General features: G+C 40.2%; 1 protein-coding gene across 2 annotated transcripts in view; it reads right to left on the reverse strand.

The window, feature by feature from the left end:
- TMEM98 (transmembrane protein 98) overlaps positions 1-24,585 on the reverse strand; it is a 51,282-nt gene that overhangs the window by 7,515 nt on the left and 19,182 nt on the right. Inside the window, exons 3-7 of one of the 2 annotated variants that reach the window (XM_015814768.1) lie at positions 22,552-22,747; positions 22,099-22,230; positions 20,382-20,415; positions 20,110-20,225; positions 18,077-18,136 (exon numbers count right to left, since the gene is read on the reverse strand). In XM_015814768.1, the coding sequence (XP_015670254.1) occupies positions 18,077-18,136; positions 20,110-20,225; positions 20,382-20,415; positions 22,099-22,230; positions 22,552-22,682 (473 nt within the window). In that variant the 5' untranslated portion in view covers positions 22,683-22,747. The remainder of the gene's footprint in view (positions 1-18,076; positions 18,137-20,109; positions 20,226-20,381; positions 20,416-22,098; positions 22,231-22,551; positions 22,748-24,585) is intronic. The other variant, XM_015814767.1, reaches the window with a different exon arrangement.

Consider the following 24,585-nt stretch of genomic DNA (forward strand, 5'->3'; position numbering starts at 1 on the left):
TCCTCCATGCCGCTGTTTTGTACAGACAAACCCCTTTCTAGCTGCTGTATTGTGAGAGCATCTTCAAATTCCAGAAATGTCCCCATGTCCCCCCCAAAAGGGGGGTCCAGAGCCCAACCCTTTTTGAACAGCAGAACACAGAAGCAAAGCAGCACTAAGAACAAGAGTTTCAATTTTCTTATCCAACAGGTTAAAATGGTGAGGAGAGAGAGAGGGAGAGAGAGAGGCACTTGCGCTTCCTCTCTTTCCTTTCTCTTTCTCTCTCTCTTTTTCTCTTTCCTCTCCCTTCCTCCCCCCTTCTTTCTCCAGGCGAGAAGAGAGAAAGATAGAGGGAGAGAGAGGCACTTGTGCTTCCTCTCTCTCTCTTTCCTCTCTTTCTTTCTCTCTCTCTTTCCCCTCTTCCTCTCTCTTTCCTCTCTCTTCCTCCCCCCTTCGTTCCCCAGGTGAGGAGAGAGAAAGAGAGGGGGAGAGAGAGGCACTTGCACTTCCTCTCTCTCTCTCTTTCCTCTCTCTTTCTCTCTCTCTTTTTCTCTTTCCCCTCTCCCTCTCTTTCCTCTTTCCTCTGCCTCCCTCCCCCCTTCTTTCTCCAGGTGAGGAGAGAGAGAGAGAGGGAGAGGGAGAGAGAGAGGCACTTGCACTTCCTCTCTCTCTTTCCTCTCTCTTTCTCTCTCTCTTTTTCTCTTTCCCCTCTCCCTCTCTTTCCTCTTCCTCCCTCCCCCTTCTTTCTCCAGGTGAGGAGAGAGAGAGAGAGGGAGAGAGAGGCACTTGCGCTTCCTCTCTTTCCTCTCTCTTTCTCTCTATCTTTTTCTCTTTCCTCTCCCTTCCTCCCCCCTTCTTTCTCCAGGCAAGAAGAGAGAAAGATAGAGGGAGAGAGAGGCACTTGTGCTTCCTCTCTCTCTCTTTCCTCTCTCTTTCTCTCTCTCTCTCTTTCCCCTCTCCCTCTCTCTTTCCTCTCCCTCCCTCCCCCATTCTTTCTCCAGGTGAGGAAAGAGAAAGAGAGGGAGAGAGAGGCACTTGCGCTTCCTCTCTCTCTCTCTTTCCTCTCTCTTTCTCTCTCTCTTTTTCTCTTTCCCCTCTTCCTCTCTCTTTCCTCTCCCTCCCTTTCTCCCCCCCATCTTCTTCTCACCTCACAATCTTCACTGACAAAGCAGCCGGGACTCCGGCGCGCCTTCCCAGCCAGCTGGGCCAATGGTCCCGCGGCTGGAGATCGCAGGGGCTGCTCTGTCTCAGGGCCGTGGCTTGCGGGAAGGCTGGCCTGCTCAGCAGAGGCTCTGGCTGGCTGCTCCCAGCGGGGATTCCAGGCTTCCCCATGCAGTTCCCTGACCACGTGTACCTCGGATGGGGCCAGCCAGGAAAAGGGACTTCCTGGCCGTGCTTCTCCCAGAGGGCGGGGCGCCCGGGCACAGGGCCAATCAGGAGCCCTGCGAGGGGGCAAATCCGCTTGAGAGAGAAAGAGAGAGAGAAGCACAAGTGCCTCTCTCTGTCTCTCTCTACAAATGGCGGAGGACGCTCGGAGCTGCAGGGGAAGGCTCAAAGGTGTCCCCAAAACATCTTGCTCCATCGCCCCCTATCGCCCCCTTTTTGTTCCATCGCCCCCACGCCACCCCTTTTCATTCCATCGCCTCCCTGAAAAATGAAATCGCCCCCTCGGGGGCGGTACCGCCCAGGTTAAGAACCGCTGCTCTAGTCCACTAATTTTGTAACTGGATCAAAGAATGCAGTAAGATGTGTCTAGCATGATCTGTTTTTAACAAACCCATGTTGGCTTTTAGTAATGACTTTGTTTGCCTCTAGGTATTCACTGATTCTTGTTTGATTATTTTTTCCAGAATCTTCCCAGGTATTGTGGTCAGACTGATGGGTCAGTAGTTTTCTGGATCTATTCTTTTTTCTTTTTTTTTGAAGAGGGGAACTACATCAGCTCTTTTCCAGTCCTCTGGTAATTCCCCAGTGCTCCAGGATCTTTGAAAAATATAGTTCAGTGGTTCTGAGATCACATCTGCCAGTTCCTTGAGAACCTTGCGGTGTAATCCATCTGGTCCTGATGATTTGAACTTGTCTAGGGTGGATAGGTGCTCACTTTTCTTGCCTATCTTAACTTGTATTTCTAATCTATTTTTATGGTACTGTTTTTGATGTTGGACTGTTTGTTTTTTTTAATTATTTTTGACTTTGGTCACAAGCCTTAGTTCATTTTGAGCCTTAGCTTTCCTCACCTCATCTTTGCAGGCTCGGACTATTCTGCTTTAGTTATATTCTGCTTTAGTTATATTCTGCTTTAGTTAATATTCTGCTTTCTACCTTTTATACTTGTCCCTTTTATCTTTCAATTTATCAGAGAGTTCTTTATGCAGCCATGCTGGTTTCTCTTGAGAGCTATTATTATTTTTCTTTGTTGGTATTGTGCTAGACTGGGTTATTTTGTAAAAAAATTTCCCAAGCTTCTTGTTTTCCCCTTGAGGATTCTCATCCATGGAATCCCTCCTAAGCCCTCTTTAAGTTTATTGAAATTAACTCTCTTAAAGTCCAAGACTCTAGTTTGACTGTGTTCTATTGTCATGTGCTTCCTACGTACCTTAGTTAGCTGACTAGCAAAAAGTTCATCTATTTTCCCTGTATGGTTGGGTGGCCCATAGTATACACCTATTGCAATGTCATTTTCCCCCTTTTATATTGATCCAAATGCATTCAAGACAGTTTCCATCATTGTTGTGCCCTAATTCTGTAGATATGTAGTTATTTCTTATATAGAGAGAGAAACTCCGCCTCCTCTTTTATTTGGTCTGTTCCTTTTAAACAATTGAAATCCCTCTAGCTGAGTGTTCCATTTGTGGGTTTTATCCCACCATGTTTCTATAATGACAACTATATCATATTTGCCCTCATTCTTTATGACTCACACCTATGTGTTAGTACACTTTGTGTGACACTCGCTATTAAAAGCTTGATTTTGCTTGATAGCAAGGTTGATATTCTTGTCCACACACATCTATGTTACTTGCACTGCTAACCCTGTAATTTTTGATTGCTGGGGACAGGGATGTTCTGTATCAATTAACTCACTGTCCCTTGTTTAAATATTCCTCCAGAAAATCTGTGAGCTTATTGCCAAGTAACTCAGTCCCTTTCTTTGATGGATGCAAACCATTTCTTTTGTACATTGTTTCATTGGAATACCATTTCATGGTTTCCAAAATTGTCATTTCTGATTTTTTGGTCAGTGTCTGTTGTTGGGTTAATTTCCTTCTCAATTCTGTCTAAAAGGTGTTAATTTTTGTTCCAGGGGGAATCCAGTGTTAAATTATTTTATTGTTGTGTACCTTTTGGTGTTTCTATTCTAATCCTGTCAATCCTAATTGCTGTTAGCNCTTCCTCTCTCTCTTTCCTCTCTCTTTCTCTCTCTCTCTTTCTCTTTCCCCTCTCCCTCTCTTTCCTCTGCCTCCCTCCCCCCTTCTTTCTCCAGGTGAGGAGAGAGAGAGAGAGGGAGAGAGAGAGAGAGGCACTTGCGCTTCCTCTCTTTCCTCTCTCTTTCTCTCTATCTTTTTCTCTTTCCTCTCCCTTCCTCCCCCCTTCTTTCTCCAGGTGAGGAGAGAGAGAGAGAGGGAGAGAGAGGCACTTGCGCTTCCTCTCTTTCCTCTCTCTTTCTCTCTATCTTTTTCTCTTTCCTCTCTCTTCCTCCTCCCTTCTTTCTCCAGGTGAGAAGAGAGAAAGATAGAGGGAGAGAGAGGCACTTGTGCTTCCTCTCTCTCTCTTTCCTCTCTCTTTTTCTCTCTCTCTCTTTCCCCTCTTCCTCTCTCTTTCCTCTCCTTTCCTCCCCCCTTCTTTCTCCAGGTGAGGAGAGAGAAAGAGAGGGGGAGAGAGAGGCACTTGAGCTTCCTCTCTCTCTCTTTCCTCTCTCTTTCTCTCTCTCTTTCCCCTCTCCCTCTCTTTTCTCTCCCTCCCTCCCCCCTTCTTTCTCCAGGTGAGGAGAGAGAGAGAGAGGGAGAGAGAGAGGCACTTGTGCTTCCTCTCTCTCTCTTTCCTCTCTCTCTCTCTCTCTCTCTCTTTCCCCTCTCCCTCTCTCTTTCCTCTCCCGCCCTCCCCCATTCTTTCTCCAGGTGAGGAGAGAAAAAGAGAGGGAGAGAGAGGCACTTGCGCTTCCTCTCTCTCTCTCTCTTTCCTCTCTCTTTCTCTGTCTCTTTTTCTCTTTCCCCTCTTCTTCTCTCTTTCCTCTCCCTCCCTTTCTCCCCCCCATCTTCTTCTCACCTCACAATCTTCGCTGACAAAGCAGAAGGGACTCTGGCGCGCCTTCCCATCCAGCTGGGCCAATGGTCCCGCGGCTGGAGATCGCAGGGGCTGCTCTCTCTCAGGGCCATGGCTTGCGGGAAGGCTGGCCTGCTCAACAGAGGCTCTGGCTGGCTGCTCCCAGCGGGGATTCAAGGCTTCCCCGTGCAGTTCCCCGACCACGTGTACCTCGGATGGGGCCAGCCAGGGAAAGGGACTTCCTGGCCGTGCTTCTCCCAGAGGGTGGGGTGCCCGGGCACAGGGCCAATCAGGAGCCCTGCGAGGGGGCAAATCCGCTTGAGAGAGAAAGAGAGAGAGAAGCACAAGTGCCTCTCTCTGTCTCTCTCTACAAATGGCGGAGGACACTCGGAGCTGCAGGGGAAGGCTCAAAGGTGTCCCCAAAACATCTTGCTCCATCGCCCCCTATCGCCCCCTTTTTGTTCCATCACCCCCACGCCACCCCTTTTCATTCCATCGCCCCCCTGAAAAATGAAATCGCCCCCTGGGGGGCGGTACTGCCCAGGTTAAGAACCACTGACCTAGTGGACAATCACTTAAATATGAGCCAGCAGTATGCTGCAGCTGCCAAAAAGGCCAACACAGTGCTGGGCTGCATTAACAGAGGGATAGAATCAAGATCACGTGACGTATTAATACCACTTTACAATGCCTTGGTAAGGCCACACTTGGAATACTGCATCCAGTTTTGGTCACCACGATGTAAAAAAGATGTTGAGACTCTAGAAAGAGTGCAGAGAAGAGTAACAAAGATGATTAGGGGACTGGAGGCTAAAGCATATAAGGAAAGGCTGCTGGAATTGGGTATGTCTACTTTAATGAAGAGAAGGACAAGGGGGGACATGATAGCAGTATTCCAATATCTCAGGGGCTGCCACAAAGAAGAGGGAGTCAAGCTATTTTCCAAGGTGCCTGAAGGCAGGACAAGAAGCAATGGATGGAAACTAATCAAGGAGAGAAGCAACCTAGAACTAAGGAGAAACTTCCTGACAGAACAATTAACCAGTGGAACAACCTGCCTCCAGAAGTGGTGAATGCTCCAACACTGGAAGTTTTAAAGAAGAGACTAGACAGCCATTTGTCTGAAATTGTATAGGGTTTTCTGCCTGAGCAAGGGGTTGGACTAGATGACCTCCAAGGTCCCTTCCAACATTATTATTATTATTATTATTATTATTATTATTATTATTATTATTATTATTATTATTATTATTATTATTATTATTATTATTACAGCATAGATTGAAAGAACAATTTAACAACCTGGAATCCGAGTTACGAATTGATCCACAAAAGAAAAATTTGAAGACACAAATGGAATTAATAAAACACAAATTAAACTTACTTGAGATGGATATAATGGCACAACAGATCAAACGAGCTAAACAGAACTTTTTTGAAAATGCCAATAAACCGGGAAGATGGCTTGCATAAAGATTGAAAAAAGAAAGAGAAAAAAGATTAATAAGTAAGTTACAAGACTCAAAAGGTAAGTTACATTGCCATAATGATGTAATGAAAAAATCACTAAGGCTTATTATGAAACACTCTATAAGGCGGAGGTGGTTTCCAAAGAGGCAATTCAGGACTATCTAAAAGAAGCAAATCTTCCAAAGGTCCCTGAGAATATGCGACAGAGGTTAAATGAGAAGATATCAATGATGGAGATTACAGAGGCAATAAAAAGGCAAAAGAAAGATAAAACACCGGGACCTGATGGATTCCCTGCAGAATTCTATGTAGCCTTACAAGATATTGTAAGTCCAATTTTGAAAGATTTGTGCAATGAATTTTTTATACAGACAAAAATACCGAATTCATGGACTGAAGCCAATATTACTTTGATACCCAAAGAAGATACTGATCTTACACAAATTAAAAACTATAGACCAATATTGCTATTAAACGTGGATTATAAACTTTTCGCTGCAATAATGGCGGAAAGAATGAAGAATTTTTTGACTGAATTTATACATCCAGACCAAAACGGCTTCCTGCCTAAAGGGCAGATAAAGAACAACTTAAGGATTATTCTAAATGTTTTGGAATATTATGAAAATCATCCAGGGAATTAGATGGCACTTATATTTCTTGATGCACAAAAAGCTTTTGATAATTTAAATTGGCAATTTATGTTCCAACAGCTGCGGGAAATGGATTTTGGTGAAAATTTTATAAACGCAATTCAAGCAATTTATAAGAAACAAACAGCAAGAATACTTTTAAATGGAGACTATACAGATGGATTTGATATCAAAAAATGCACTAGACAGGGATGTCCATTGTCCCCTTTGTTATTAACTCTCACATTGGAGGTGTTGGCTAGGAATATTAGACAGGATACCGAAATTAAAGGACTGGAGATTAAAGACCAGAAATATAAATTATAGGCCTTTGTGGATGATTTGGTTTTTATTTTAGAGGAGCCACTGGAAACAGTGTTAAACTCTTACAGAAAATCGAGAAATTTGGAGAAGTGGCTGGACTGAAAATAAATAGGGAAAAGACTAAAGTATTAACAAAAAATCTAACAGATAAACAGAAAATCCAACTTGCCAAAAAGACAAATCTTCAAATAGTTAAAAAAGTTAAATACCTAGGTATCTATCTAACAGCAAAATATACAACATTAAAAGACATAACTACGAGAGATTAATGAAACAAATAAAAATAGATTTGGAAAAGTGGGAAAATCTTCAACTATCATTGTTAGGAAGAATAGCAACGGTTAAGATGAACATTTTACCAAAGCTAATTTTTCTATTTCAAACAGTTCCTGTTAAATTGAGCAAGAAATTTTTTGACAATTTAAATGCAACAATACTAAGATTTATATAGCAAAGAAAGAAAGAAAGAATTAAAAGTAAACTGCTACAAGAATCTAAAGACAGAGGGGGCTTTGAACTCCCGGACTCGAGACTTTATTATCAAGCAGCCATTTTGCTTTGGCTTAAAGAATGGATTACATTGAGAAACAAACAACTTCTTCATTTAGAGGGACATGATCTCCAACTAGGTTGGCACGATTTTATATGGTATGAAAAAACTAAAGCACATAAATACTTTCAAAATCATGTCATAAGGAATGTATTGCTCTCACAAAATGTATAGGAAAATACCTGAGTGGCTTTCAACAATGGAAACATTCGCTTACCCAAATTTAATTAATTATGACAAACTTGTTAGTTACAAAGATATTTTGGATAAGGATGGAAAACTTAAAGACAGGCAAGTCCTCCAACATCAAGGTATTGACTTAACATGGTGGTCCTATTTTCAAATTCAAACAAGATATGAAAAAGATATAAAATCAACGGGATTTTCTAAAGAGCAGACTCCACTTGATAAAATACTTTTAAAAACAGATGAAAATTTGATCAAGAAACTTTATAAATTTCTGCTAAGATGGAAGATGGAAGAAGAACAAGTAAAAGAAACAATGATAGTATGGGCAAAGAATTTTGGATATTCTATAGACTTAGAAGACTGGCAAAAACTTTGGGATAAAAACATTAAACTCACTAAAGCAGCCTCATACAAAGAAAATTTATATAAAATGTTTTATAGATGGCATATGACACCAGTTCGTTCAGCAAAAATATTTAAAAATGTATCGAATATTTGTTGGAAAAGTAAACAAAAGCCAGGTACTTACTACCATGCCTGGTGGACATGCCCTAATGCAAAGAAATATTGGTCTAAGATTCATAGATGGCTGGAAAAGATGACGAAAATACAGATAGAATTTAAATTGGAATTGTTTTTGCTAGGAATATTAGGACCTAATTACAGTAAAGAGAATGATTATTTAATATTACATGTTTTAACAGCTGCAAGAATAGTATTTGCCCAATTTTGGAAAAATGAAAACCTACCATCTGATCAGACTATAATTACCAAAATTTTAGAATGTGCAGAAATGGATAGATTAACTTTGGAGATGAAAGAGAAAGAAGATTCAATTTATTTTAAAACTTGGGAATTTTTTTTATCAATGGTTAGAAATACGATAGAATGAGAAAAAAGCTTGAAATTAAATAGAATATAGGTTTTTAATTAAGCTTTATCTTCTATGTTAATAACATTGTTATTACTAGTGATTTTAAATACTAGTGGTGATAATTAGAATTAGTTGATATTTTATCAATTATGGTTATCTACTTAGAGGAACTGTATTTATTTGTTAATTTTTAGTTACATGATTATAGTCAACTTCACTTATTATAAATGTTTAGTATTATATAAACTATGTTTACTCAATATTTATACCCGGATGGTAGTTTGCTTGTTAAAGCATGGGATTATTGTTGGGGGTTACCCCATTACTGTACCTACCTTTACCCTATCCCGAATCCCTTATTCCCACCCCTTTCCCTACCTATACTCACCCTATCCTTTCCCTACCTGCATAAAATTTAATAAAATATTTATAAAAAAAGAGTACAAAGAAACAGAAAAAGATTACGAATGGAATAAGGAAAATTTTCAAAGCTATAAAAAAAGCTAAAAGAGGAAAGGTGCCTGGACTAAATGGGTTACTGGTTTCTTATTATAAATGATTTGAGGATAAACTTTTACAATGTTGACAAAAAATGATGAATTCTATTTTACAGAGGAGAAAGATGCCAGAAAATTGAAGAGATTATATTCCATTGATGTGTAAGGAGGAATAGATTTGAAATTAACAAGAAACTGTCAGCTGAATCATTACTGAATAATAGCTATAAGTTGTATATAATGATTTGGGCTGAGAAGTTAAAAATAATTTTGCAAGAATTTATTTATGAGGATTAAAAGTTACTTAGGATAAAATCATAAATGTTTTGAACATTTTGGAAGAATTGAATCAACATAATGAAAAGCAAACTGCACTGATTTTCTTAAATGCAAAAAAAATTGACAGTTTAAACAGGGCTTTCCTATTTAAAGTTTTGAAAGATATGAATTTTGGAAAGAGTTTTATTAAAGGGGTAAGATTGTACTTCATAGAAAGTACAAATAATTGTCAATGAAGATCTAGCAAAACCCTATGAGATACAAAAATGGACAAGACGAGAGGTGCCTATTGTCTCCTCCCCAGTTTATTTTAATTCTTGAAATATTGAATAGATAAGATGAGAGGATTGTGGATGTAAAGATTAAAAAAGAAACTTTTGAATAGTGACTGTGAAGATGAACATTTTACCAAAGCTACTTTTCCTATTTCAAAGAGCCCCTGTTAAATTGGGCAAGAAATTCTTTGATGATTTAAATGCAACAATACTAAGATTTATATGGCAAGGGAAGAAAGCACAAATTAAAACCAAATTGTTACAAGAAACCAAAGACAGAGGGGGTTTTGGACTGCCGGATTGGAGACTTTATTATCAAGCAGCCATTTTGCTTTGGCTCAAAGAATGGATTACATTGAGAAATAAACGACTTCTTTATTTAGAGGGACACGATTTGCAATTGGGTTGGCACATGTTTTTGTGGTATGGGAAAAATAAAGTACATAAATATTTTCAAAATCATGCCATAAGGAATGTACTGCTCCCAGAATGGGAGAGAACTAAACAAAAAATTTATACGAAAATACCTGAGTGGCTTTCAACAATGGAAGCATTTGCTTACCCAAATTTAATTAACTATGACAAACTTGTTACTTATAAAGACATTTTAGACAAGGACGGAAAACTTAAAGACAGGCAGGTTCTTCAACAACAAGGTATTGATTTAACATGGTGGTCCTATCTGCAAATTCAAACAAGATACGAAAAAGATGTAAAATCAACAGATTTTATAAAGAACAGACATACTTTTGAAAACAGACGATAACTTGATTAAGAAGCTCTACAAATTCCTGCTAAGTTGGAAGATGGAAGAAGAACAAGTAAAAGAGACAATGATAGTGTGGGCAATTTTTTGGGGATATTCTATAGATTTAGAAGATTGACAAAAGCTTTGGGACAGAAATATTAAACTTACTAAAGCAGCTTCATATAAAGAAAATTTGTATAAAATGTTTTATAGATGGCATATGACACCAGTTAGATTAGCGAAAATGTTTAAAAATGTATCAAACATTTGTTGGGTATGTAAACAAAAATCAGGCACTTACTATCATATCTGGTGGACATGCTCTAACGCAAAGAAATTCTGGTTTAAGATCCATACATGGCTGGAAAAGATGACCAAAATACAGATAGAAATTAAACCGGAATTGTTTTTGCTAGGAATAGTAGGATCTAACTATGGAAAAGAGAATGAATATTTAATATTACATGTATTGACAGCCGCCAGAATAGTATTTGCCCAATTTTGGGAAAATGAAAATTTACCACCAGATCAGATTATAATTATGAAAATTTTAGAATGTGCAGAAATGAACAGACTAACTTTAGAGATTAAAGAGAGAGAAGACTCAGTTTACTTTAAAACATGGGAAATTTTTTATCAATGGTTAGCAGCTTGATAGAATGAGAATGAATTGTGAAAGTTAATAAGATGAAGGACATTTATTGACTAGACTTTATTTTCATTATTTAAAAAGTTTTTTATTTATAATACAATTAAAAAAAAAAGAAAACATTGGACATGACATAACATTCCAGTTTGAACATTTCTATCAAATTATTTCTCCTCTTAAATTCAATTCTTTATCTCTATAAATATATATAAACTTTTTATACAATACTAAATACATTTTTTCTATTTGCTAACCTAAGAATATATATATTTCCATCTTGTCGCTAATCTATAACTTCAACAGTCCTCCTCGATTCCCACCAATGGTACAATTTATCCCAGATTTCAAAATATTCTGATCCACTTTTATCTTTCAATTCCATCATAAGCCTGTCCATTTCAGCACAAGATAGTATTTTATGCAGTATCTCTTCATCTGTGGGAGTTTCTTTGTTCTTCCATTTTTGTGCAAAAGCCAGTCTAGCAGCAGTCAAGATGTGCAACATCAAATAGACTATTCCCTTATCATATTTATCTGGGGTTATACCCAATAAAAAGAGTTCAGGTTTTAGCAATATCTCCAACATTAATATTTCTTTCAACCATATTCTTATCCTATTCCAATAATCACGGGCTTTAGGACATTCCCACCACATGTGATAATAGGTCCCTATTGCTATTTTACATTTCCAACATATAGGTGAAAGATTTGGGCCCATTTTGGCTAATTTCGTGGGTGGGAAATGCCATCTGTAAAACATCTTATAAAGATTTTCCTTATAAGAAGTGGCTAAAGTGAGTTTCCTGTTTCTTTCCCACAATTCTTGCCAAATATGTAAATCAATATTAAAGCCGAAATCCCTACTCCACATTAACATAGTTTCCTTGACCTGCTCTTCAAACATTGCCTGGTCTAAAAGGTAGTGATATATTCTTTTAATCATTTTATCTTTGGTTCCTAATAATATTTTATCTAACTCTGTCGACTCTGTTTTTATACCCCAATCTTTTTTATCTTTCCTATATCTTGATTGCAATTGGAGATATGCCCAACATTCCAGTTCTATCCCTTCTTCCTGAAGATTTTTCCTTGATTTCAATTCTTCTCTCTCTCTTTATTTTCATGATTATTATTATTATTAGCGATTATGATTACTTAGTATTATATTAATTATTTCTACTTAAGATGAATGATACTTACTGATTAACCTTTTTATGATTACTATCATTCTTGGTGATTATAATTGTTTAGTATTATATTAACTAAGGTTAATTAATATTGTAAAGCTAACAAGATTTATTTATTTATTTATTTATTAAATTTATATACCGCCCTATCTCCCTTACGGGACTCAGGGCGGTGAACAGGCGATACTAAAAACCACGATAATAAATAAATAGTTTCTGTTCTAAAATCGAATTAAATAACAGGCCTGTTCTAAAAACACACCCATACAAAAAACCCCACTGAAACATAATCAAACTACGCCAGGCCAGCCACATGGAATAGATGGGCCTTCAGGGCTCGGCGAAAAAGGCGCAGGTCCGCAACTGTACGTAGGTCGGGGGGTAGGTCATTCCAGAGGGCAGGAGCTGCCACAGAGAAGGCTCTCCCCCTGGGGGTCGCCAGCCGGCATTGTCTGGCCGACGGCACTCTAAGGAGGCCCTCTCTGTGGGAGCTGACTGGTCGAAGGGAGGTGTTTGGTAGGAGGTGGTCTTGCAAATACCTAGGTCCATTGCCATGGAGCGCTTTAAAAGTTGTTACTAACACCTTGAAGCGCACCCGGAAGGCCACCGGCAGCCAGTGCAGCTCGCGCAGGAGAGGTGTTACATGGAAGCATCTAGAGGCCCCCAAAATCTCCCGCGCAGCCGCATTCTGAACTAGCTGGAGCCTCCGGGTGCACCTCAAGGAGAGCCCCATGTAGAGAGCATTGCAATAGTCCAGGCGGGAAACAACGAGGGCTTGAGTGACTGTGCGTAGGGCGTCCCGATCCAGAAAGGGGCGCAACTGGCATATCAGGCGAGCCTGATGAAAAGCCCCCCTGGCCACGGCCGTCACATGATTGTCTAAAGACAGCTGAGCATCCAGGAGGACGCCCAGGTTGCGGGCCCTCTCCGCGGGGGCTAATGACTCACCCACGATAGCCAGAGATGGAACCAACTGGCTATGACGTGATGCCGAAAACCACAGCCACTCGGTCTTGGACGGGTTGAGTCGAAGCCTGTTCCTCCCCATCCAGACTCGCACGGCCTCCAGGCACCGGGACATCACTTCTGTGGCATCGTTGGGGTGGTCCGGGGTGGAGATGTACAGCTGGGTGTCATCTGCGTACTGATGAAACTCCACCCCGAAACCACGGATGATCTCACCCAGTGGCTTCATATAAATGTTGAACAGGAGAGGCGAGAGGACCGACCCCTGTGGTACCCCACAAGTGAGGTGCCTCGAGGTTGACCTCTGCCCCCCCTGCCAACACAAATTGCATCCGGTTCGAGAGGTAGGAGGAGAACCACCGTAAAACAGTGCCCCCCAACCCCCCTAACCGGTGCAACAAGATACCATGGTCGATGGTATCAAAAGCCGCTGAGAGGTCTAACAGGACCAGGATAGAGGAACAGGCCCTATCCCGAGCCCTCCAGAGATCATCAACCAATGCGACCAATGCCGTTTCCGTACTGTGCCCAGGCCGGAAGCCGGACTGGCGCGAGTCTAGATAGACAGTTTCTTCCAGGTGCTGAGGGAGCTGTCGTGCCACCACACTCTCAACAACCTTCGCAAGAAAGCGAAGGTTGGAGACAGGCCGGTAGTTGGCCAAAGTAGCCGGGTCCAGGGAGGGCTTCTTGAGGAGGGTCCTCACCACAGCTTCTTTCAAGGCAGCCGGCAAGAACCCCTCACTCAAAGAAGCGTTGACGATTCCCTGGAGCCAGCCTCGTGTAACCTCCCGGGAGGCCAGTACCAGCCAGGAGGGACACGGGTCCAGTAAACATGTGGTGTTCAGCCGTCCCAGCATCCTGTCCATGTCCTCGGGGGTCACAGGATCAAACTCTTCCCATAAAATGGACTCAAGACCTGCCTCCATTGGCCCGCCTGAACTAGTCCAATCGGAGGCTAACCCGGCCCGGATCCGATCGATTTTGTCATGCAGGTAACACCCAAATTCCTCTGCCCGACCCTGCAAAGGGACATNCCGCGGGTCAAGGTCTCAGGTATTGGCCCAAGCTCCGTCTGGAACCTCTCAGGGTCCATCAGGCGCCTGGGGCGGAACCATTTTGTCACTTCTGGTTCCGCCTCCCCGCGGTGGGGCGTAGCGGTAGGAAAGGCCAGCCGAAGGAGAGAGTGATCTGACCATGACAGGGGCTCAACGACCATTTCCCCTAAACCATGATGACTCAGCCACTGGCCGGAGGCAAAAACTAAGTCCAGTGTGTGTCCTCCGGTGTGGGTAGGGACATCAACTAATTGGGTCAGGTCCATGGACGTCATGGAGGCCATGAACTCCCGAGCCACCTCAGATGCTTCACCTAACGATGGCAGATTGAAATCCCCCATGACTAACAGTCTGGGGATCTCAATCGCCATCTCGGCTATCACACTGAGTAGCTCGGGTAGGGCTGCTGATACATAGCGGGGAGCCAGGTATACAATCAGCACGCCCTGCTGCCTCCCATGACCCCACTTCACACCTAGGGATTCACAACCGGCAGTCTGCGGCACAGTGGTCTCCCTTGGATCCAGGCCTTCCCTAATAATAACCGCCACCCCCGACCCTGGGCTCTCGGCTGGTGAAATGCACGGTAACCTGGCGGGCACATTTCAACGAGGGGCACCCCCCCCTCTTGGCCCAGCCAGGTCTCCGTAATACCTGCCAGGTCCACCTCCCCCTCCGATACCAAATCATAAATGAGGGGGGCTTTATTAACCGTGGACCTGGCGTTACACAGCATCAGCCGAAAGCCCAGGCCCTGAGATCCTAAACCCCCTAGGTTGCAAGAAGAGCCATGGGGGCCGGAGCGCGCCACAGCTCGTAAACAGTGGGTGCGCCCTCCCCTAGTGTGATATGGCCCTCTGCTTCCGCCATATCTACCCCTCCCATACACAGTCTTAATGGAATTGCCCTCTATTAGGCAGACCTTCTCCCCCTCCCCAATTCCAGGACCTACGCCCACCTCGCCGAGGCCTTCAGCCGGCCTGGGAGAATCAATTTCAGTTTGCCCACCCCTCTCCCTGGAACCCCCTAAAACCCGGACTAAAAATTTGATTAAAAATCCCCTTAGGTTGCGTTTTGACCACCTTTCATGATTAAAAAAATGATGAATGATATTTATTGACTAAGCTTTATTTTTATGACTATTGTTATTATTAGTGATTATAATTATTCAGTATTATAGTAACTGTTTAGCTAGTAGGATAAACGACATTTATTGACTAACTTTTAATTTTTATGATTACGATTATTTTTTGTGATTATAACTTTTTAGTATTATTTTAATTACTGTTATTTAACATTTGTACCCGGATGACAGTCTGCTTGCTAAATCGATGAATTACTGTTGGGGGTAACCCCAATATTGTATCTTTCCCTACCCTTATCCCAACCTCACTCCCCAACCCCATCCAACACCCTTACCGATCTTATCCCTTCCCCACCCTTATAAAATCTAATAAAATATTTTTTTAAAAAAGAAACTTTTAAGTTAAGGGCATTTACTGATGACTCAATATTAACTCTGGAAAATTTACTAAAGGCAATAGGCCCACTGATGTGAAAATTAAAAGAATTTGGTACACTAGTAAGTTAAAGATTAATAATCAAAAGATGAAGTTGTTAACAAAAATTTGAAAATAGATGATCAATTTTAACTGATGAAAATAAATTTTAATACTGAGAAAAAGTAAAATGTTTGGTTAGCACCATGACAAATATGAATTTTATGCTATTTCAGCATAATTATATTAAAACATGTAATGAAGTTAAAAATGATAAGATAGGAGAAATTACATTGTTGGAGACAATTTCTGTGATAAAAATGTTTTGCCTAGAATGATGTTTTTGTTATTGATGTACTATTTAAACAATGGCAAAAAGATGCATATAAGTTTGTATGGCAAAGGAAAAAACCAAGACATTATTTAGTTGTTTCAAGATGCAAAGGAAAGAGAAGGATTAGGTTTATGTAATTTGATATTGTAATTTGCAGTTTATTGTTTGGTTTGGATGAAATAGTGGGTGTATGAAAAATGGAAGACATTTAGAGTTAAAAGAACATGAACTAGATTTGAGTGGTGTGAATATTTGTCATATGATAAAGTTAAGCTCAATGTAGGTTTTAAAAATCACTGTTAGATGTTGAGAATATGAATAGATACAAATCCAGGTTGTGTCCAAAACACCTTCATGGCTCTCAGCATAATATGTAAAATACTTATTATGTATTTATATATTTAAATAATAGTTAACATACTGTGAGATACTAAAATTCTGTCAAAGGAAATACAAAATAAAATTAAGAGAAAAATTGATGACACAGGGACATAATTGCCAATGTTGTTGTTGTTGTTAGTTGCGAAGTTGTGTCTGACCCATCACGACCACATGGACAATGTTCCTCCAGGCCTTCCTGTCCTCTACTATCTTCTGGAGTCCATTTAAGCTCATGCCTACTGCTTCAGTGACTCCATCCAGCCACCTCATTCTCTGTCGTCCCCTTCTTCTATTGCTCTCAATCTTTCCCAGCATTAGGCTCTTCTCCATTGAGTCCTTCCTTCTCATTAGGTGGCCAAAGTACTTAAGTTTCAACTTCAGGATCTGGCCTTCTAAAGAGCAGTCAGGGTTGATCTCCTCTAGAACTGACCAGTTTGATCGCCTTGCAGTCCAGGGGACTTGCAGGAGTCTTCTCCAGCACCATAGCTCAAAGGCTCAATTCTTTTGCGCTCAACCTTTCTTATGGTCCAACTTTCACAGCCATACATTGTAACTGGGAAAACCATGGCCTTGACTATGCGTACTTTTGTTGGCAGGGTGATGTCTCTGCTTTTTTGTATGCTGTCTAGGTTTGCCATAGCTTTCATCCCCAGGAGCAAGCGTCTTTTAATTTCTTGGCTGCAGTCCCCATCTGTGGTGATCTTGGAGCCCAGGAAGATAAAATCTGTCACTACCTCCATTTCTTCCCCATCTATTTGCCAGGAATTGAGAAAGCCGGATGCCATGATCTTGGTTTTCTTAATGTTGAGTTTCAAGCCAACTTTTGCACTCTCCTTCTTCACCCGCATCAAGAGGCTCTTTAATTCCTCTTCACTTTCTGCCAGTAGAGTGGTATCATCTGCATATCTTAAGTTGTTGATATTTCTCCAGGCAATCTTAATTCCAACTTTTGATTGTCAATAGTTTTCTTATTTACTATTAATCAGAAAGATTCAAAGTAGACAAAATAATGTATAGTATTGAATGATTTAAGACTGTTTTAACTAGAATTGTGTACAAAGGATGAAAATGTGATTGCTAAAATGTATAAATTTTATTGGAATATGAAACAGAAGAAGAACAAGTGAAAGAATGTATGTTAAAATGAGCTGAAATTTTAGTTATAATATACAAATGGAACAATGGAAAAATGTGTGGTTGAAGGAATTAAAATTTACACTGTGTTATAATCTTAAAGAAAACTTCTATAAATTTGGCAATACCTACAATAAAAGAGTGGTTGGTGAAGATGATAGAACTTGCTGAGATAGCCAAATTGACATGCTTGATTAGAGAAAAGACAATATAAAAGAAACCCTTTAGTGTAAAACAGAAAAAAACAGAAAAAAATGAACTTATGACTTGGTTTTGACGATTAGACAGGATAGATTATAGAAAGAAGAGAGTCACAAGCTAACTTTAGAGAAAGAGATAAATTTACAACTGTACTTATGATTGCTGTAAAGAAGATTGGAAGCCAATGCTTTATATCTTTTTTCCTTTTCTATTTTTCTTCTGCCTTTTTTTATTTTTGTACCTTAGCTTTCTTTTTTATTTCCTTCTTTTTCTTTTTTCCTTATTTTAGTTTGTATTGATTTTTACTCTTGTTTATAAAACTTAAAAACTTATACTTAAAATAAAATTATATTTAAAAAAAGATTGTACTGATCTATGGGAAGCCTTTCTAAAGGTGATGAGAAATGTTGAAATACATTGTAAAAGGGACTTGATGAAGAACTCCAGAAGGACCACATGTACAGACACCCTAAAATGTGGGAGTGAAAGCAAGATAATATTTTTCCAAGAAGTATACTGCTTTTTAGATTATATAGTTAGAAAGTAAGGCAGACATTTATCACCTTCCCTCCCAAGCAATGCCTACTCACCTGGCATCTAACAGTTTGGGGTCCAGTGGTGGATACATAGATCGCACCACATCATCTACCCTATGAAGAAAACAAAATGGCTAGTTGTAATTAAACAATGTACAAATTAAGGAATTGAAATAAAAACTGCTATGCATCTCTCTGTCCATCCATCCACTCATCCTTCCCTCCCTCTCTCCAGTATAAGGGGGATGGCAGGGGATCAGCACTGCTTGTTCCCTGCTGCTCCTATTTGAATTGTCTGAAGTATTCCTCAGCATATCTTTCTTTTGTTCCCTATATTAGCTTAGTGCAACAAAGTGCACCAGAGGTTGTTATCCTACTGTTAGTGAGGACATATATTACCAGTATTACCTCTGTCTACTTTCATATAGAGGGTAGACGTTATGTCTCAGGTTAAGGTGATGAAATTAAGGTGTCGTGAAGTTCCCAACCAGGCAAGGGGGAGGGATTAAGTAGGGAATTAACCTTGAGCAGCTGCAAGATACTTAGACCTAGTCCCCTCCCCTTAAGTTCCTCATATATGTTAATTCCCAAGGAAAGGCAGGCAGTCTGGGAAGATTCTTGTACAGAACTTCTACAGTTCTTGTAGAACACAATAAAGTAGTCAACCTGAACCCTTCATATGTGGATCTGGTTGCTTGCACTTGACATAGAGAGATAGAAAGATAAATGTCTCACATTAGTGCTGCATCTTAGACTCATAGAAACAAGGACTTGGAGGTCTTCTAGTCCAACCCCCTACCTAAGGCAGGATCTTTAACCAAGAAAAATGATTGCCCAATCTTTATGAAAACCTTCAGCAACCTTCACACACAGAGTGGGTCACTCAGAGAGACAAACTGTTCCATTGCTTAATTTTCTGTCAGAAAATTCTTCCTTAGGTCCGGGTTGAATCACCTTCTGACAAGCTTCCACCCATTGGTTCTACCTGAGGTACTATGGAAAATAAAGTGCCCTGCCCTCAGGTGCTGTGGAGAATAAACTGACTCCCTCTTCCTTGTGATAGCCCTTCAAGTATTGGAAGATGGCTACTATGACATCCTTAAACTTCTTTTTGTTAGGCTAAACATACTTAGTTTCCTTAGCTGTTCATTGTGTGATTTAGGCTCCAGACCCCTTATCATTTTTGTTACTCTTCTCTATACTCCTTCTGGGGTCTCAGCATTGTTTTTGTATTGTGATGAGCAGAATTAGACACAGTATTCCAAGTGTGGCCTCACTAGTGCAGTATAGAGTATTATCACTTCTCGTGATCTTGATGCTTCCCTCTGTTGATGCAGTCTAGGACTGCATTGGCCTTTTTAGAAGCTACAGCACATTCCTGGCTCATACTTACAGTGGTCCATCAGGACACCTAGATCCTTTTCACAAGCACTACTGTTGAACTAGGTACCTCCTATTCTATTCTGTGTGCATTTGGTTTTTCATGCCTAACTTTTCTCACCAATGAACTGCATCTTGTTGGATAAGGACCAATGCTCAAGGTCTGTAAAATCCTTCTGAATCTTGAGTCTGTGTTCCAAAATGTTAACATCTCCTCCCCCCACAGCTTTTTGTCATCCACCCTTTTAATGCCGTCATCTAGATCATTTATGATGTTTGAAAGGATTGTACCCAAGACAGACTCTTAAGGTACCCCACTGCATTTCCTTCTTCTTATGCTCCTGTGATATATCCAGATGCATTTAGCATCCTGAGCAGTATTGCAGCCCAGTTTACATATCCCCTTCTGTAGAACCTTCCTATTCTATCCTGCAAATCCAGGGCATTAAAAAGAAAGAGGGCAAAGAGCAACAAGGACAACTACCCCAATCATGGAAGAATCCCCATCTAAAGTATGACCAGCTGAAACAGTCCTTTTCATAAAGAAGTAAATTGCTTAAACAATAATCGCAGGATTGTGTTCTGTATATCCTTCCCTCTATTTATTCATTTGGTTTATATCCCATCTTTTGTTCAGGCTAAAGTGGTCTTTTTCTCCCCAGATTCATCCAGAGTCCTGCTGCCCATAAGTTCTTGACAACTTTCACCTTGGGCTGATTTGTTTGGCCACCACAATAATGTCACTCAGGCTTGATGGGTACTTCATTTGGGCTCCAGACCCCATTGTCATGGCAACAAGCTTCTCAGTGAGAGTGTGGCAGATCTGTTCAAAAAATAAGATAAATTAGTGTTGCGTGGGGTGGGAGTTTGACTGTTACTTAATGTACTTGATTTACATATGCACTTCCTATAGACTGTGCACCTTCTGTGGTGCAGGGTAGCTTCCTATTATGATTTTTGAAAAACATAAGAAATGTACCTTTAGGATAGCAATGCAGTGAGAGACCAGGCCCCTAAGGAAAAAAAATAGCAAATTAGAAAAAGTCTTCTGCATTTGGACTTTTTCATGATTCAGTTTTCTGGTCTTCAGTTTCCCTGCTCAGACACAAGATCTTCTATTTCTGAGCGTTCTGTAGGACATTTTGTTCTCAGCTCACTTGATGAATTTGGCTTTTGTCACCCAAGTTGTTGACAAATTTCTCTTCAAGAATTGATTAACTAGAACATCAATGCACATTCTGCAGCCAGTGATTTGAAGGGTGAAAAGAAATGGCATGAAGCATTGATTTCTTCTCCTATAAGAATGCATTGATTTCTTCTCCTATAAGAATGCATTGATTAGTGGTGACACAGTGGTTAGAATGCTGTATTGCAGGCTAATTCTGCTGACTTAACTGGCAATTGCCAGCAGTTCGGCAGTTCGATTTTCACCAGCTCAAGGTTGACTAAGCCTTCCATCCTTCAGAGGTTGGTAAAATGAAGACCCAGATTGTTGGGAACAATATGCTGACTCTGTAAAATCACTTAGAGAGGGCTGTAGAGCACTGTGAAGCAGTAGATAAGTCTAAGTGCTATTACTATTGCTATTACACATGTGTAAAATCCACACATGTAAGGCTGAAAGACAATACCTGATTTTTTTTAACAGTAATTAAATTCATACCAATAACTTGTACAAATGACTAATAAGTTAGAATTAGATTTGTTCTAGCCTTTTCCCCAATACATTCTTTGTTATTCCATTTAAATTAGTATTGCAAAGATAAGATGCATTGGAAAGACAGGGTCTGCAACTGTCAGACAAGGAAGAAAGGGTATCAGATGAGATAAAACCATGCAAAATGTTAGCATGGTAGGACGGAGATAGTAACCACTAGAGCCGTGGTGGCGAACCTATGGCACGTGTGCCACAGGTGGCACACAGAGCACTCTCTGTGGGCACATGCACCGTCGCCCCAGTCCTAGGCCTTTAGCTAGGTTTTATAAAACCTTTTCGCGTTAGGTCTCTGCCGCCGTGTGCAAAAAAAAAAAAGTTCAATCAATCAACCAATTTCAACTTCTCACTGGGAAAAAAAAGATCTCGCAAAGTTGAAATTGATTGATTGAACTTTTTAGTCCCACCCAGTCTGCCGTTACCACTGCAGCCATGCCCACCCAATGGGCCATGCCCACCCGGCACCCGATGATACATAAGTGGGTTCTGGGTTGCAGTTTGGGCGCTCTGTCTCTAAAAGGTTCGCCATCACTGCACTAAAGGCTTTTGAACGGAAGCAAGAAACAACTCATGTGGCAGATGAGATTAAAAAACAGGGTCTGCCAACAAGGGTCTAGTTCTAATACAGAGGAAAAATGGGTGTTTAAGTTTAATAGTGGTCATAGTGAAAGGAAAGTATCATTCAGCTAAAAATGAATATTATTGGATAACAAGGATATTTTCAAAAGCTAACTATTTATCCTATTCAATTTCTTCTCCCCACCAACATAAAAAAATGGGTGAAAAATTATGGGTTTGGTTCAGCTATATTTGTCAAATACTTGACTATCCTTTTTCAATGTAGTACTTCTGTACTAAGCATTTAAAGAGAAGAATTTGAAGAGATTTTTGGGCTTTATTCTTTGGTCCCATTTTGACCCAGCAGAAGAAAAACAATCCTTTCCAGATTATGCAGCCTGAAAGGCATTGCTGCCCAACTTACGAAGCATCATCAATCCAGTCCTCATTTGCCAGGATTGCTTCAATATGTGGGTTTGTTATTACCACATCATCCATCTCCAGTTCAGAGGGTTCAGATTGTGTCTCCATGGTGCCAATTAAATCAACAATAGGCCTAGGAGGAAGTACAAAAGAAATCTAAGGCATTTTTGGGTGTGTGTGTCAAAACACCCCAATTAAGCTTACTTTTGACCATTAAAATCAGTATGTTTTGAGATCAAAATTTAGTCATAGAATCCTTAATTGACTGTCATTTATTATTATTAACAAAAGTCATAGATTAGACATTCCCATTTTGGAATCCTTCAGATGTGCCTGCAGTGCCTAGACTCCTTAATTTTGGCAATCCTGGTTTCAAATTCTGAAAATTGCTGTTCCAAAACATTCCAGGTGAGTGAATGAATTACTAGAATCCATAATTGAAAAATCACCTCACCTGGTATCATAATGACTCAAGAAGTCCTTGGGTCGGCAGTAACGATGCCTACATACCACAACCAGAGCCACAAAAGAAGCCAGGAAGATGGTTGCCAATACCCCAATGGCTACAATCACAACAGTCTCCATTGATGCTCCTGGTGAACTCGGGAGATGAATGGACAGTTCAACAGCAAGATGTCTTCAGAACACTTCTACCAGGATTGAAATTGAATACAATGAAGTCTTGTTGGTTGAATATACCAGAAATAATGAAACATTTAGCTTTCAGGGTCTTCTTTTATAAAAAAAAATTGAGACTCAATATAATTGAAAAGACAGAAGAGTTCTGTGTCAAGCAATGTGAATAAGTATTGAACAGAGTTCACAGTTTTTTCAAAAAATAACATGGATCATACTAACTTTTTCTCAGGTGTTATAAGGTTGCTGTTAGAATAGGAACTTAAATACTTGCTAATATGTTGAAATGTTGGGTGATCTACTCATATATCCACATATCTACATTGTGCCCATCCTCACTTATTCTTGCTAGCATGTCAAATCTGCTCCCTTCTTGACTATTTTATGATTAATTGAAGTATTATATGCCTTTGCCAGATTTTTTTTCAACAATGAAAGTATAACTATTGTGCTGTAATTCATATTCAACATTGGTCCTGAGTGTGCAATCTTGCGTATATGCTTGGTAAAATGAAATCACGGCTCATCTGATCCGTTGTGTTTTAAAGTCAAAATGTCTTTTCAATCAAAGAGTTCTTTGGCAGATGGCAATTAATGTTTTCTTTCTGTATTGCTGTTTCTATTGTTTTAGGGCATTAAAGTGTTGGAATAATTAGAAAACAGCTTATGAGTATCTATATGGAGAACAAACCAAGATTGCCCCCAAACTGGTGGGATAACTTGGTGGATAAAATTCATGACTGGAATGTGCTGATGGAAGGATATAAACTGTTCAAAAGAAACAGACCTAACAAAACAGGAGGTGAAATTGCATTATATGTAAGAGAACACTACATCTCTACAGAAATGGATAAACTAAGGATGAAAGCCTCCTAGAATGCATATGGTTCAATATAAAAGAAAAAAAAGGATAGCATTGCCATATACTACAGGCCATCCAACCGAATAGAAGAAAGAGATGAACCTATCTAACTATGACCCTATCTAACTATCTAAGGAAATGAAATTCAATGGTGAAAAAAAATAAGGTTTTACATTTAGGCAAGAAAAACCAAATGTACAGGTATAGTATAGGGGGTAACTTGCTCAATAGTAGTAACTGTGAGAGGGACCTCAGAGTCCTAGTGGACAATCACTTAAATATGAGCCAGCAGTGTGCTGCAGCTGCCAAAAAGGCCAACACAGTGCTAGGCTGCATTAACAGAGGGATAGAATCAAGATCACGTGAAGTATTAATACCACTTTACAGTGCCTTGGTAAGGCCACACTTGGAATACCGCATCCAGTTTTGGTCACCACAATATAAAAAAGATGTTGAGACTCTAGAAAGAGTACAGAGAAGAGCAACAAAGATGATTAGGGGACTGGAGGCTAAAGCATATAAGGAACGGCTGCTGGAATTGGGTATGTCTAGTTTAATGAAGAGAAGGATGAGGGGGGACATGATAGCAGTGTTCCAATATCTCAGGGGCTGCCACAAAGAAGAGGGAGTCAAGCTATTTCCCAAAGCAACTGAAGGCAGGACAAGAAGCAATGGATGGAAACTAATCAAGGAGAGAAGCAACCTAAAACTAAGGAGACAGTTAGAACAATTAACCAGTGGAACAACCTGCCTCCAGAAGTGGTGAATGCTCCAACACTGGAAGTTTTTATTTTATTTATTTATTTATTTATTTAATTTAATTTATATCCCGCCCTTCTCCCGACGGGACTCAGGGCGGCTCACAACATATTTAAAACAAAGGCATATATACAATCCCCCCCTGTAAAACCGAATTAAACCAAATTTTAAAGTTGTGTTATTTCGAATTCCTTAAAATGAACCCAGTATAAAATCCTCCCTAGGCCAGGT

The sequence above is a fragment of the Protobothrops mucrosquamatus genome, unplaced genomic scaffold (genome assembly GCF_001527695.2).
Source record: "Protobothrops mucrosquamatus isolate PMUCROS unplaced genomic scaffold, P.Mucros_1.0 scaffold283, whole genome shotgun sequence".
In the NCBI taxonomy this organism is placed as follows: Eukaryota; Metazoa; Chordata; class Lepidosauria; order Squamata; family Viperidae; genus Protobothrops; species Protobothrops mucrosquamatus.